The sequence below is a fragment of the Ranitomeya imitator genome, chromosome 5, assembly GCF_032444005.1.
Source record: "Ranitomeya imitator isolate aRanImi1 chromosome 5, aRanImi1.pri, whole genome shotgun sequence".
Taxonomy (NCBI): domain Eukaryota; kingdom Metazoa; phylum Chordata; class Amphibia; order Anura; family Dendrobatidae; genus Ranitomeya; species Ranitomeya imitator.
The window spans coordinates 628036403-628053567 of record NC_091286.1 but is presented as its reverse complement, the minus strand read 5'-3'; the positions used below and the strand labels follow the sequence as shown (position 1 = coordinate 628053567).

Here is a 17165-nt window from a genome sequence, read left to right as displayed (position 1 = left end):
CCTGGTGTACAACTTCCGGCCCCTCACCCCTGGTGTATAACATTCGGCCCCTGGTGTATAACATCCACCCCTTTGTTCCCGGAGTACAACATCCAGCTCTTTGCTCCCCGGAGTAGAACATCCAGCTACTCGCCCTGCGGTGTATAACACCCAACTGCCTCCATACCTTTTGCTTTTACTAACATGTGACAGAACGGCTGGTGGTACAGAGCTCACTGATACCAGGGCAGTCCTGAAAAAGGAACCACCGATGTAACAAATCATTTCATGACATTTCTTCTCTCCTAAATCTTCCCCTCACCTGTGAGTGATATTATTGAGAACTGGAAGGAACGCAGCAACTCAGCCACGAAGTGGAGACCCTGTAACTTTACAGAGCGGGGGACAGGGTGCTGAGGAGCAGAGAGCAGGAAAGTCATAGAGAGATTTCTCTTGGTGGAGATCTTTGAATCCATGTGTCCTCCTTCCTCTCCTCCAGACCCTGCCTTAGAAATAACTCCATGGATCGGTTTGACCCAGAGTTTTTGCAGGAGCTGATTGTCCATAAATTCTTTAGGTTCGGCGTCCATGGCCAAGTTTCGGCAACTAAAATCCTGCCACATATTTATAAATGGAGTAAAGGCTTCTCCATCAGGCGTCTCCAACTGAGAGACGATGCACTTGAGAAACCAATTTGTCATTTCAAAGCGACTGATGGAGGGGTTTGGTGGGCACCTGCTCCTCCACCAGCGGCCATCGTGTAGACAGACGAGCCGAGCAGGAGGTGGACCTGGAGTATAATAGGTGCCACCATTACACCAGTTGGGTAGTTCAGTCGCTGATTTAAGGGGGATTTGACACAAGTTTATACTTTGTCTGATCTTATATTTGCACAGGAGCAATAAACTAATCTAAAATGCCGTTTTTGGCTTCATATTATTGATCCCCTTTTCCCCCCCAATTTGCTGATGCCTCAGAAAAGTATAAGATAATGGAGCTTGTGAGTGTTTTCCATGGGTTTCCTTTCATAGAAAAGTAAGAGAATTGTCCCCGGTATGGATGGAAAGTGAGTCAGGCCTTGGTATCTGGCGCCCCCTGGCTGTGCGTGTAAGAAATGACAGTATACAATGCTGGAGGATCCTGCTATAGACGTGACCACTTTACCTTGGTAGCCTGAGGTAATTCTCCCCAAGCCCAGTGCATTGGGAGCTCGCTAGGGCCCATTCCCCTCTCCTGGGATTTGCTGACTAATTCAGAGTCACTTTTGGGAGTCCCGGGACGGGAACCTGGAGGACTGAAAAAAGGGGAGACAATGAAATAATACAAATATTGCAGTAATTTAAGGTGCACATCACATTACCTCCTATTCTCTGTAAAGCACTATGGAATATGATGGCGCTATATACATGAGTAAAATATTCTCCTCAATAAGAGCTGAGCAGCAGGACCCCGCAGCTGCCCCTATAGTGCACGGAGCTGCGGGGTCCTTATCACCTCCACCAGCAGCCGGATGTAAATGGTGAATGGAACAAGACACCTCAGCACACCATCTACATCCGGTGGGGGTGATTGAAGCTGATGGGTGGTGGTGTCAGGTGTAGGACCCACACCAGAGGTGGGCATATGGATATGGCCATTGGTGCAACCTGTGCCGTTGCCAGGAGGTAAGCGGGCCCATGTCCACCATCAATGCAGCTGGTGATGAGCCTGAGGATGAACTAATGGGCTGTAAAGGGCCCATATATTGTTAATGAACAGGGGCATCTAATGTCTGTATCCATCAGTGGTCCGCACCTATGTGGTAATGACATCAGGATCAAACTAGTAGACATTTTGTATTCCTCAAACTGATAGATAGATAGATAGATAGATAGATAGATAGATAGATAGATAGATAGATAGATAGATAGATATGAGATATATAGATATGGGATAAATAGATCGATGATAGATAGATATGAGATAGATAGATAGATAGATAGATAGATAGATAGATAGATAGATAGATAGATAATAGATAGATAGATACATAGATAGATAGATAGATAGATAGATAGATAGATAGATAGATAGATATGAGATATATAGATATGGGATAAATAGATCGATGATAGATAGATATGAGATAGATAATAGATAGATAGATAGATAGATAGATAGATAGATAGATGCTTCTCACAAAATTAAAATATCATCAAAAAGTGAATTTATTTCAAAAAGTCAAACTCATATATTATATAGACTCATTACAAACAGAGGGATCCTATTGCAAGTGTATTGAAGAACTGAAATAAATTAACTTTTTGATGATATTCTAATTTTGTGAGAAGCCCCTGTAGACAGATCACAATCTTCCTCTGAAGGTAATTAGAGTGCGCAGCGGTTCCATTACTTCTAGCCGCGGTGATCGGGATGGGACACGGCCATCGACATATCTGTAGGGTACGTGATATTAATCTTTAGAGTAGTGGAGAGTAAATCTCCCTGTAAGCCATTCACAGAGGCTTTTATAGATGTAGTGACCCTCGGTAATTCAATCCCAGGCTGATTTATCTTGGAGAATGTGCTCGGAATTTCCGATGAATCATGGGGAAGGCGTCCGCCGCCGTTATTTTTCCAGGAAGAGGACAGAATCTCATTCATTAATGAGTTTTCGATGAGTTTCTGCACGCAGGACATGTTCTCGTCTTGTACATTACACCAAGATAGAGAAACAGATCTGCTGAAGTTAAAAAGAAAATGTGTCTCTTCATCCATGTCATAGGATGGAGCTGCTGAGATCAGTCAGCCTGGCCGTATGACGTTTCAATAAAGTGCACTGTACGGTAGTATTTATGGGCTGGAAATGTATCCTTAAGAACATCACAATATCTTCAAGTATAGCTCGGCTTTTAAAGATCTCTCTCCACTTCTGACATGTTTGTTTTAGTGATGTTCCTCCATTACTCCCCCATTATCCATCATGCTGAGGTGCATCGTGGCAAATGCTGCAGTGACTCTATAGATTACACCATACATGGATGATAGAGAGCTGATAAACCGCAGGATCGGATACAATTGGTCTCTCCGCTTTCAGACAAAGTGATCTCATGTGATAGATAATGTGACAATCTGCAAATCCCTTTATGTCAACATTATGCTGTCTTCACCCCAACAATTAATTCCAAGGAGCTGGCAGCTTCGCCGCACTTCTGTCTGACTTACTGTCCACTGCCTGTTGTCAAGTGCAATCAGTCTCCAGCAGCAGAGATACCAAGATGGATTTCAGGAAAATTAATGAGCCGCTAATGAGAATTAATTAAAAAACTGTAATAGAGCCTGACAAAATTACATCATGGAGATTAGAAGTACAGATTAATAGTGATGAGCCAATATACTCGTTACTCAAGATTTCCTGAGCACGCTCGGGGGTCCTCCGAGTATTTTTTAGTGCGCGGAGATTTAGTTTTTAGCGCCGCAGCTGAATGATTTACATCTCTTAACCAGCATAAGTACATGTGGGGGTTGCCTGGTTGCTAGGGAATCCCCACATGTACTTACGCTGGCTATCAGATGTAAATTATTCAGCTGAGGTGAGGAAAACTAAAACTCCGAGCACTAAAAAATACTCGGAGGACACTCGAGCATGCTCGAGAAATGAATATATTCGCTCATCACTAGAGATTAATTATTCTAGCAGTATACATTTTTTCACAATATAACTTCCTCCTGCTCTTGCTCTCCTGTCTGCCAAACTGCAAACTGTCTTAACGGAGAAGCAAACTTTTAGTTCAGTGCAGGCATGCCACTGGACAATGGTTGAGCAATGAATGCTGAGAAATGAGGGAAAGAAAGTTCCAGCTCAGAAAGTGCTGGCAGAAATGCTAATGAAGAGGAATCAGCCGTTGAAAAACAGTAGATGCCAAATTTTAAAGCATGAGAATTAGGATAGATCCAAAGCATACAAGACTGGTGTGTGCACCAAAAGTTTGTAAAAGCACGACTTTGCCATTTTTTTTTTTTATTTCACCACTGGAGTGATGTCACTAATGCATGTTCCTTGCCTCTATCTAGTATTCTACTTTTCAGCTGCCATCTTCTGCTATTCCCAGAGCTGCTACGCCATCATCATGTGACATGAGCTCCTGAGGAATGCAGGAAGTCAGAGCTACCAGTCTCAAGCTCTCAGTGTCTACAAGCAGATCATTCTGGCTCTCATAGAATTACAATGAGAGGTGACTTTCAGCAAACACTGGAGAGATCCAGCAGGTCTCAGCTGGCAGAAGACGATCGGAGGGCAGAAGAAGATGGCAGCTGGTCACTATATTAATAGGGGAAGGGATTGGACATTAGTGATACCGGCAGTGACATAAAAATAAGCAAAAAACGCAGGAGTGTTGTTTAAACATCTTGTGGGGGATTAAGGCTGTGTTTTTTTCTCTGGTTTTGTTGGAAAGGACAAGTGCACTTTAAGGCCTCAGTTTTTTTGACCTACAAGAAAAAAGAACCAAGTTTCATCACTGATTTTCGATAACGAAAACTGAAGAGAAAAAAAAAGGATCTTGATTATTTCCTATCAGTCAGTGAAAAAGAGCAAACAGATGGCATCCAAGTGCAGTGCGATTTTTTTTACGCACCCATAGACTTTCATTGGCGCATTTGATCTGTTATTTAAATCAATATCGGACATGTCTTTGCGATTTTGAACAGACCAAAAAAAAATCACAGACATTTGAACAGCCCCTTAGACTTTTATGGGTATGAACGCCAAAAAAAAAAGGAGAGAACTTTTACGTGAAAAACTGAGGTGTGACTGAGGCCTAAGACAGCACAATACAGTAACATAGGTTTGTCATTCCCTTATTAAAAAAAAACTAAATAAAGCTCTTGGACTTCAAAATATATTACTGCAGAAAATCCAAGATTCTGAGGCACCAGCGATGACAGGGATAAAACATAACCTTTATTCAATCATAAAAATCACATGGTGAAATATCTGACGATAAGTTAATGTGTCCTGCAACTTCTTAGTCCCCTTTCTTCATAGACATGTGCAAATTCACGTGGTAGTTGTGAGAGTCACTGGACTAAACGTTTTACCCGGCTGATGTCACACACAGCGCATGGCGCCAAGGTGCCCCAAATAATACATAAATCAGCTTGTTATAGAAGTGTCCGGCAGAATCACCAAGAAGGACTGTGGCCATCAACAGAAGAGTGATCGTAGCTTTGGGTGTTAGTAGAGTATAGCATAGAGTGGTATCTGTCAATAATCGGATGCGTATGGGCAGCAAACTGACATCAGTCAACGTGGATCTTTTCTAGTAAACGTTCTGTAGTTTTTCCTAGGGCTTCCTGCACTGGGTGCAATTACATCCACATTACAGCTAAGAGCAGGACTATGTTGCAAACACTATTGATCATAAACTTCGTCCGTTTTTAGTCTACAGCTCCTATGCAGAGTTATGTGTCTCCATGGTAACAGACTACAAACAAACAATCTCTGTAGTCTGATCCTCTACAGAGTTACTCTCCTTTGCCTCCTCTACTTCATGCACGGTGTGATAATCGCAATGTGATGCACAAACCTTTGTCCTGGAGTCCACTCTCCGTCAGAGTGCGGGTAAGTGTCGGCTTTAGAGAAGGGTCCGCCTTTCGCCTGGCCCATTTCATGGACTCTGTCAGTAAAGCTGGTCTGCACAGAAGATCTAGAAAAGGTAATGTAATAATTCATTATGGTGTTAAAAAAAAACTGCAGGTTCAACGTTTGTTACAGAATCTATCACGATGCCATGTATGCATCGCACTGCAATGATGACGCCACGCCAGGCCTTCAAATTAGAAGTAGCACCAGGGATACCGGCAGGTAAGAAGTTCACAGGCCTCTAGTCCAATGGCCATGGAAAACGGGATGTGGCTGCTGGACTAGGGTTCTCTGAATATTTTTGCCCAACACTTTAGTCCATGGGAAGGGAAACTCCAGCCCAGGGGCAGTAAATGGACCACAATGTTACTTCCTCCAACCCCTGACCAGATTTCCAGTGAGAGCAGTGCTTGGTCTGCCAGTCCTATTTTCGATAGCCAGCAAGACCTTTAAATTCATCTTTAGATTGTGAGCACACACACACGCTCCCTTTACTATGGAACGCTGCAGTGTATGCAATGACTGATTACACCCTGACGCGGGCCAGTGGAAGTATCATGATGCTTTTTGTGGGAGAAGATAACTCGCTCTTGACCCTATGATGGAACCAACAGTTGCAGTATCTAACGTGATATATATACACCAGTTCTACTGTCTCCTACTAATGTACATACAGCAATCTCGGTGTCTCCTATGTGATGTATATAAAGCAGCCTCGGTGTCTCCTATGCGATGTATACACAGCAGTCTCAGTGTTTCCTATGGAATGTATATACAGCCGTCTCAGCGTCACGGGGGTTACCGCGACAGTGTTTAGCCAGAAGACCACAGCGTCTGAAAGCTCCTACTCCGGCGCTGAAAAGAAGCCCTTATCCATTTTAAACGTGTTTATTCCTTCTAGCAAGAACAGGGGTTAATCCGCCATGTTGGAAATCTCTGTGCTCACATCTGAGCTCGGTTAGCCACTCTTTTCCCCTTTATAATCTGGGCTCTGTGACAAAATCCTTGTCAGAGCTACCATTTGCTGCATGGCTAACGGAGGGAGAGGGGTTCATATGAGAAGGAGAGTGGGAGGAGTTAGTCTCTATTCTGGTTTAGTCCCCTACCTCCATGCCCCAGTGCAGTCCTCTGTTATATGTGAGTGAATATTTTGTATGCCTGGAGTTTTCATATAGCATAATGCAGCCTCCATAGTCCTCCAGGTCCATATGGTACATATAGTATGATGCAGCCCCCATAGTCCCATAGTCCTCCAGTTCCATATGGTATATATAGTATAATGCAGCACCCATAGTCCTCCAGCTCCATATGGTACATGTAGTACAATGCAGACCCCATTAACCTCCACTTCCATATAGTACATATAGTATAATCTAGCCCCCATTGCCCTCCTTTTCCATATAGTACATTGTTATGACCTGGTGGTTCAGAAACACAATGGACCTGGTGGTTAAGAGCACACAAAGTGACCTGATAGTTACTAATAACATAGGACGAGCTCTGAGACGTGGGAACTCTGCTGACCGCAATCCCTAATCCTATCACACCACACTAGAGGTAGCCGTGGAGCGCTCCTGACCAGACATAGGCGCCTCGGGCACAGCCTGAGAAACTAGCTAGCCCTGAAGATAGAAAAATTAAGCCTACCTTGCCTCAGAGAAATTCCCCAAAGGAAAAGGCAGCCCCCCACATATAATGACTGTGAGTAAAGATGAAAATACAAACACAGAGATGAAATAGATTTGAGCAAAGTGAGGCCCGACTTACTGAATAGACCGAGGATAGGAAAGATAGCTTTGCAGTCAGCACAAAAACCTACAAACAACCACGCAGAGGGCGCAAAAAGACCCTCCGCACCGACTAACGGTACGGAGGTGCTTCCTCTGCGTCCCAGAGCATCCAGCAAGCAAGACAAACCAAAATAGCAAGCTGGACAGAAAAAATAGCAAACAAGAATCACAAGCAGAACTTAGCTTATGCAGGCCACAAGGACGATCCAGGAGAGAGCAAGACCAATACTGGAACATTGACTGGAGGCCAGGAACAAAGAACTAGGTGGAGTTAAATAGAGCAGCACCTAACGACTTAACCTCGTCACCTGAGGAAGGAAACTCAGAAGCCGCAGCCCCACTCACATCCACCAGAGGAAGCAGAACCAGCCGAAGTACCACTCATGACCACAGGAGGGAGCTCGACCACAGAATTCACAACAGTACCCCCCCTTGAGGAGGGGTCACCGAACCCTCACCAGAGCCCCCAGGCCGACCAGGATGAACCAAATGAAAGGCACGAACCAGATCGGCAGCATGAACATCAGAGGCAAAGACCCAGGAATTATCTTCCTGACCATAACCCTTCCACTTAACCAGGTACTGGAGTTTCCGTCTCGAAATACGAGAATCCAAAATCTTCTCCACTATATACTCCAACTCCCCCTCAACCAAAACCGGGGCAGGAGGATCAACGGATGGAACCACAGGTGCCACGTATCTCCGCAACAATGACCTATGGAATACATTATGGATGGAAAAAGAAGCTGGAAGGGTCAAACGAAAAGACACAGGATTAAGAACCTCAGAAATCCTATACGGACCAATGAAACGAGGCTTAAACTTAGGAGAGGAAACATTCATAGGAATATAACGAGACGACAACCAAACCAAATCCCCAACACGAAGTCGGGGACCCACACAGCGCCTGCGGTTAGCGAAACGTTGAGCCTTCTCCTGGGACAATGTCAAATTGTCCACTACATGAGTCCAAATCTGCTGCAACCTATCCACCACAGTATCCACACCAGGACAGTCCGAAGACTCAACCTGCCCTGAAGAGAAACGAGGATGGAAACCAGAATTGCAGAAAAACGGAGAAACCAAAGTAGCCGAGCTGGCCCGATTATTAAGGGCGAACTCAGCCAAAGGCAAAAAGGACACCCAATCATCCTGATCAGCAGAAACAAAACATCTCAGATATGTTTCCAAGGTCTGATTGGTTCGTTCAGTTTGGCCATTTGTCTGAGGATGGAAAGCCGAGGAAAAAGACAAATCAATGCCCATCCTAGCACAAAAGGCTCGCCAAAACCTCGAAACAAACTGGGAACCTCTGTCAGAAACAATGTTCTCCGGAATGCCATGTAAACGAACCACATGCTGGAAAAACAATGGCACCAAATCAGAGGAGGAAGGCAATTTAGACAAGGGTACCAAATGGGCCATCTTAGAGAAGCGATCACAAACCACCCAAATGACCGACATCTTTTGAGAGACGGGGAGATCCGAAATAAAATCCATAGAGATATGTGTCCAGGGCCTCTTCCGGACTGGCAAGGGCAAAAGCAACCCACTGGCACGAGAACAGCAGGGCTTAGCCCGAGCACAAATCCCACAGGACTGCACAAACGAACGCACATCCCGCGACAGAGACGGCCACCAAAAGGATCTAGCCACCAAATCTCTAGTACCAAAGATTCCAGGATGACCAGCCAACACCGAACAATGAACCTCAGAGATAACTCTACTCGTCCATTTATCAGGGACAAACAGTTTCTCCGCTGGGCAACGGTCAGGTCTATTAGCCTGAAATTTTTGCAGCACCCGCCGCAAATCAGGGGAGATGGCAGACAAAATTACCCCCTCTTTGAGAATACCCTCCTCCGGCTCAGGCAAACCCGGAGAGTCGGGAACAAAACTCCTAGACAGGGCATCCGCCTTCACATTCTTAGAGCCCGGAAGGTACGAAACCACAAAGTCAAAACGAGAGAAAAACAGCGACCAACGAGCCTGTCTAGGATTCAACCGTTTGGCAGACTCGAGATAAGTCAAGTTCTTGTGATCCGTCAAGACCACCACGCGATGCTTAGCTCCTTCAAGCCAATGACGCCACTCCTCGAATGCCCACTTCATGGCCAACAACTCTCGATTGCCAACATCATAATTACGCTCAGCAGGCGAAAACTTCCTGGAAAAGAAGGCACATGGTTTCATCACCGAGCCATCAGAACTTCTTTGCGACAAAACAGCCCCTGCTCCAATCTCAGAAGCATCAACCTCGACCTGGAACGGGAGCGAAACATCTGGCTGGCACAACACAGGGGCAGAAGAAAAACGACGCTTCAACTCCTGAAAAGCTTTTACAGCAGCAGAAGACCAATTGACCACATCAGCACCCTTCTTGGTTAAATCAGTCAACGGTTTAGCAATACTAGAAAAATTATTGATGAAGCGACGATAAAAATTAGCAAAGCCCAGGAACTTTTGCAGACTCTTCAGAGATGTCGGCTGAGTCCAATCATAAATGGCCTGAACTTTAACAGGGTCCATCTCGATAGTAGACGGAGAAAAAATGAAACCCAAAAATGAAACCTTCTGAACACCAAAGAGACACTTTGACCCCTTCACAAACAAAGAATTAGCACGCAGGACCTGGAACACCATTCTAACCTGCTTCACGTGAGACTCCCAATCATCCGAGAAGACCAAAATATCATCCAAGCATACAATCAGGAGTTTATCCAGGTACTCTCGGAAGATGTCATGCATAAAGGACTGAAATACTGATGGAGCATTGAAAAGCCCGAATGGCATAACCAGGTACTCAAAATGGCCCTCGGGCGTATTAAATGCTGTTTTCCATTCATCGCCTTGTTTAATACGCACAAGATTATACGCACCACGAAGATCTATCTTGGTGAACCAACTAGCCCCCTTAATCCGAGCAAACAAATCAGACAGCAGCGGCAAGGGGTACTGAAATTTGACTGTGATTTTATTTAGAAGGCGGTAATCAATACAAGGTCTCAACGAACCATCCTTCTTGCCCACAAAAAAGAACCCTGCTCCCAATGGCGACGACGACGGGCGAATATGACCCTTCTCCAAGGATTCCTTTACGTAACTCCGCATAGCGGCGTGCTCAGGCACAGACAAATTAAACATTCGACCCTTAGGAAACTTACTACCAGGAATCAAATCGATAGCACAATCGCAATCCCTATGCGGAGGTAGGGCACTGGACTTGGGCTCATCAAATACATCCCGGTAATCCGACAAGAACTCTGGGACCTCAGAAGGGGTGGATGATGAAATAGACAGAACTGGAACATCACCATGTACCCCCTGACAACCCCAGCTGGACACAGACATAGATTTCCAATCTAATACTTGGTTATGGACTTGTAGCCATGGCAACCCCAACACGACCACATCATGCAGATTATGCAACACCAAAAAGCGAATATCCTCCTGATGCGCAGGAGCCATGCACATGGTCAGTTGGGTCCAGTACTGAGGCTTATTCTTGGCCAAAGGCGTAGCATCAATTCCTCTCAATGGAATAGGATACTGCAAGGGCTCCAAGAAAAACCCACAGCGCCTAGCAAAGTCCAAGTCCATCAAATTCAGGGCAGCGCCTGAATCCACAAATGCCATGACAGAATAGGATGACAAAGAACAGATCAAAGTAACGGACAAAAGAAATTTCGACTGTACCGTACCAATGGTGGCAGACCTAGCGAACCGCTTAGTGCGTTTAGGACAATCGGAGATAGCATGAGTGGAATCACCACAATAAAAACACAGCCCATTCCGATGTCTGTGTTCTTGCCGCTCAGCTCTGGTCAAAGTCCTATCACATTGCATAGGCTCAGGTTTATGCTCAGATAATACCGCCAAATGGTGCACATTTTTACGCTCACGTAAGCGTCGATCGATCTGAATGGCCAAAGACATAGACTCATTCAGACCAGCAGGCATAGGAAATCCCACCATGACATCCTTAAGGGCTTCAGAGAGACCCTTTCTGAAAATTGCTGCCAGCGCACATTCATTCCATTGAGTGAGCACAGACCACTTCCTAAACTTCTGACAATATATCTCTACCTCATCCTGACCCTGACACAGAGCCAACAAATTTTTCTCTGCCTGATCCACTGAATTAGGTTCATCATACAGCAATCCGAGCGCCAGAAAAAACGCATCAATATCACATAATGCAGGATCTCCTGGCGCAAGGGAAAATGCCCAGTCTTTAGGGTCGCCACGTAATAAAGAAATAATGATCTTTACTTGTTGAACTGGTTCACCAGAGGAGCGGGGTTTCAAAGCCAGAAATAGTTTACAATTATTTTTGAAATTCAGAAACTTAGCTCTATCTCCAGAAAATAACTCAGGAATAGGAATTTTAGGTTCTAACATAGGATTCTGAACCACTAAATCTTGAATGTTCTGTACACTTATAGTGAGATTATCCATCAAAGAGGACAGACCTTGAATGTCCATGTCCACACCTGTGTTCTGAACCACCCTGATGTAAAGGGGAAAAGAAAGACGAAACACAGTGCAAAGAAAAAAAAATGGTCTCAGAACTTCTCTCTTCCCTCTATTGAGAAGCATTAGTACTTTGGGCCTTCAGTACTGTTATGACCCGGTGGTTCAGAAACACAATGGACCTGGTGGTTAAGAGCACACAAAGTGACCTGATAGTTACTAATAACATAGGACGAGCTCTGAGACGTGGGAACTCTGCTGACCGCAATCCCTAATCCTATCACACCACACTAGAGGTAGCCGTGGAGCGCTCCTGACCAGACCTAGGCGCCTCGGGCACAACCTGAGAAACTAGCTAGCCCTGAAGATAGAAAAATAAGCCTACCTTGCCTCAGAGAAATTCCCCAAAGGAAAAGGCAGCCCCCCACATATAATGACTGTGAGTAAAGATGAAAATACAAACACAGAGATGAAATAGATTTGAGCAAAGTGAGGCCCGACTTACTGAATAGACCGAGGATAGGAAAGATAGCTTTGCAGTCAGCACAAAAACCTACAAACAACCACGCAGAGGGCGCAAAAAGACCCTCCGCACCGACTAACGGTACGGAGGTGCTTCCTCTGCGTCCCAGAGCTTCCAGCAAGCAAGACAAACCAAAATAGCAAGCTGGACAGAAAAAATAGCAAACAAGAAACACAAGCAGAACTTAGCTTATGCAGGCCACAAGGACGATCCAGGAGAGAGCAAGACCAATACTGGAACATTGACTGGAGGCCAGGAACAAAGAACTAGGTGGAGTTAAATAGAGCAGCACCTAACGACTTAACCTCGTCACCTGAGGAAGGAAACTCAGAAGCCGCAGCCCCACTCACATCCACCAGAGGAAGCTCATAGACAGAACCAGCCGAAGTACCACTCATGACCACAGGAGGGAGCTCGACCACAGAATTCACAACAGTACATATAGTATAATGCAGTCCCCATAGTTATGCAGCGTCATATAGAATAATGCAGTTCCCACAGTCCTCCAGCACAATATAGTATAATGCAGATCCCATAGTCCTCCAGTACCATATAGTATAATGCAGCCTCTATAGTCATCCAAGTCCATATAGTACATAAAGTATGATGCAGCCCCCATAGTCTTCCATGCCCATTTAGTACACATAGTATAATGCAGCCCCCATAGTCATCCACAGGTCCATATAGTACATATAGTATAATGCAGTCCTCATAGTCACCCAGGTCCATATAGTGCATATGGTATAATGCAGCCCCCATAGTCATCCACAGGTCCATATAGTACATATAGTATAATGCAGTCCTCATAGTCACCCAGGTCCATATAGTACATATGGTATAATGCATATGGTATAATATGGTATAATGCAGCCCCCATAGTCCTCCACTAATAGTCCTCATGGATTTAAAAAACATAAATGTACTCACCTCTCCATGTTCCCTTGCTGCTCTGGTCTCCTCAGTAGCTCCAATGCCAAGCACAGTGCGGCGCAATGTGACATAATCATGCCTGCTGAGCTGAGACGTCAAACACAGAGGGGGAATGATGGGAGAGACAGGGTGTTTTTATTTTTCATTACCAAGAGTGCCCAAACTTTTGCTTGTTTAGTATAATGCATCCCATAGTCCTTCACACAGTATAATACACCGAATAGTCCTCCATATAGTATAATGCACACCCCATAGTCCTCCACATAGTATAATGCAACCCATAGTTCTGCAAATAGTATAATTCACCCTCATGGTCCTCCATACAGTATAATCCACTCCCCATACTCCTCCATACACTATAATGTACTCCATATTCCTCCATATACAGTATTATAAGGCACCCCATGGTCTTACATGTAGTATAATGTACACCTCATAGTCCTGCATATAGTATAATGCTCCCAATAGTCCTCCACATAGTATAATGCGCCACAGTCCTTCATATAGTATAATGCGCTCCTCATTGTCCTCCATATACAATAATACACCTCACAGTCCTCCATATAGTATAATACATCACCCATAGTCCTGCATATAGTATAGTGCACACTCTATAGTCCTCTGTGTAGTAAAACACACACCCCATAATCATCTCTATGGAGCCATGTGCAGCGCTACATGGGGCAAATATCTCTATGGAGCATCTTATGGGGCCATAATCAGCATTTGTGCAGCATTATATGGGGCATATTTTAATATGGAGCATCTTATGGGGCCTTCATGAACTGTATGGAGCATTATATGGGGCTCCTGATTCAATATGGATATTCAAAAACACTTAACCTACTGATGTCTCAATTAATTTTACTTTTATTGGTATCTATTTTTATTTTTGACATTTACCGGTAGCTGCTGCATTTTTCACCCTAGGCTTATACTCGAGTCATTAAGTTTTCCCAGTTTTTTTGTGGCAAAATTAGGGGGGTGGGCTTATACTCGAGTATATACGGTACTATGTTAGTAATGGGGGTGTCTGATAGATACCTCTCCATTACTAACCCCAGGGCTTTATGTCAGCTGTGATTTTTGATAAATTAGAGCTAACATCAACCCCAACCCCCCTTACCCCGATTGACACCGTACCTGGGCAATCGGGAAAACCCGGGCAAAGCACCAGAATTGGAGCATCTAATGTGACGTGTCAATTTTGGGGCTGCTGTGAGATGATATCTTTAGGCTCCGAAGTCCCCAATAACCATGGACCTTCCCATAAATGGAGTAGTGGTGCACATGATCGTACTGCGCTCCATTCAGTTGGGGCTCTTCAGAGTCCTGATTCTTGGGACTGGTGGGGGCCATGGCAGTCAGATCCCAGAGATTCGAAAAGATGTTCTCCGAGTGACGTCCGATGTACGCACACAGGGACAATGGAGAAGATGGAGAAATTAAGCTCTCCTTCTTCGCACCTGTGATACGATTCTCTCATGTCGAGTGTCATTAGAATAATTGGCCGGAGTCTAGTATGAGCGAGCACTATTACAGAACGTAGTGGTCCTGTGGCTGGAGATCACAGTGCCGTCATCACTCCTTGGTGCCAGCGCACACCATTAGTGTGGCCCGTGCAGGACCCTGATGAGTGACAGCAGGTATCCTTCTTTTTTTATATATATATCACTTTATGTTTGTTTTTGCTTTCTTTTTATTTCTTTTTTTACATTTATTACAGAGTGTGACTGGCTTCGAGGTGCAGAAAAAAAAAAATCACAGGCGATCAGTGCAGTAGTGTTGTCTATGGGAACACTTCTCCTGGGTGGCAGCACAGCTACTGTGCTGAGTCCTGACAGGTGCTGCTGTGCAACGTCAGGACTATGTCAGTGGTTAGGTGTCACTTAGTTAGGTCCTGAGGCTGGACAGCAGCTGTCAGGACAGGACAGAGTATATAAGCCAGAACATGAGAAGATGCAGAGCGCAGCCGCAGGTCAGTAGTACAGGCCTGAATGCTTCTGCCTAAAGGATTGCTGATGGAAGATAAATAACACTAGGCAGCTCAGCGCCGGGCAAGACTCACATTGTATGAGAACACAGCAGATCGCTCTGCCTCTTCTCCAACTGGGCAAAACACTGCCTAGTGTTATTCGAATTGTAAGCTTCATTGCATCAGGGGGCCCCTTCTGTGCCTGGGGACCCTAGGCAGCTGCCTAGTCTGCCTGCCCATATAGTCGTCCCTGGTCAGGCACAACCATTACACAGTACACAACAGGGAGACATTTATAAGATTATCTCAGCACAGGAACATTTTTTTAACACATCCAATTGTGGAAATTATTATTATTCCAAGATCTATTGATTCAAATTGTTATTAAAATGTACTTTGTTAGTGGGAAAACCCCTTTAAGTCTTTAATAACATACTGATAGGGAATCTAGATTGTGATTCCCATCGGAGACAGCGATGGTATGTATGTAAAGCGCTGTGGAATACAATAGCGCTAGATAAGTAATGCATAAATAATAAATTATACAAATGTGAAAAGCCCCTTTAAATGTTTTCTAAACATTGGGTACAGGTACTTCTATGGTACCAGCTACACCTTTGTTCATAGGGTTAATACGGTCCTTCACTTTTTGTTATAATATATAATTTACCCATTTTTAAAATAATAGATTATGTGACAAATATGCTTTTTACTATTAGTCCAAAGACATACTGATAGGGAATTTAGATTGTGAGCCCCATCGGGGACAGCGATGATAATGTGTGTAAAGCGCTGCGGAATATGTTAGCGTTATATAAAAATAAAGATTATTATTATTATATTATTATTAGTGCAATGTTTCTTAAAGTATCTACATCATCATGTGCAATACCACTTAACTCCACTAGATGTCATCAGATACCTTATTATCCACCGAAGCGCAGTTTCCCCCCATATAAGTACCCAAAGATATGACACATTCCCAGCCATAACATTAAGACTAACGACAGGTGATTAAGCCTGATTGCCTCGTGACTATGGCTCCTATTACGGGGTGATGATATATTAGGCAGCAAGTAAAAAAAAATCAGCTCCTGAAATTGTGTTGGAAGTCAAACATGGAGCGAAATGATTTAAGGTGTCCTCTGACAGCTGGATAATGCCTGTTAAACTGCAACAAAAACTGTCCAAGAATGGTTTGGGAAACATAACGAAGACTGCAAGGTGAGGACTTGTCTGCAAATCCCCAGATCTCACTCAGATCGATCATCTTTGGGATAATCTGCAAGAACAAGTCCGATCCATGGAGGCCGAGCAACGCACACTACTTCAAGTATCTGCTGCGACATCTTAGGGCTCATACTCACTTGCGAGCAAAATGGACGAGTGCAATCTGATAAAAAATCGGATTGCACTTGGACCAATGTTAGTCAATAGGTGACATCTCATTTGCGATTTTTTTTATCAGCCGAAATAGGACTGAGAAAAAAATCGCAGCATGCCAATGCAAGTCAATGGGTACGAGAGAAAGAAAAAAAAAAAAAAAATCGCACAGCACTCGCACCATGCGAGTGCTGTCTGATTTTTACACATCGGTGTTCTTTGAAAAGCCGGTAATTCAGCGCGGTGTACAGTAAAATCACACTGACAGGTTAGAATAGAATAGACATATACACATAGAATAGGTATATATATATATATATATATATATATATATATATATATATATATATATACATATATATACGGTATATATGTCAGTGAGGCACATACAGTTAGGTCCATATATATTTGGACAGAGACAACATTTTTCTAATTTTGGTTATAGACATTACCACAATGAATTTTAAACAAAACAATTCAGATGCAGTT

General features: G+C 44.0%; 1 protein-coding gene across 3 annotated transcripts in view; it reads right to left on the bottom strand.

Annotated features, from left to right (window-relative positions):
* The window catches only part of LPIN1 (lipin 1), a 317563-nt gene that overhangs the window by 109591 nt on the left and 190807 nt on the right, over positions 1-17165 (bottom strand). For all 3 annotated transcript variants that reach the window (XM_069728107.1, XM_069728108.1, XM_069728109.1), the window contains exons 5-6: positions 5547-5666; positions 1144-1273 (exon numbers count right to left, since the gene is read on the bottom strand). In XM_069728107.1, the coding sequence (XP_069584208.1) occupies positions 1144-1273; positions 5547-5666 (250 nt within the window). The remainder of the gene's footprint in view (positions 1-1143; positions 1274-5546; positions 5667-17165) is intronic.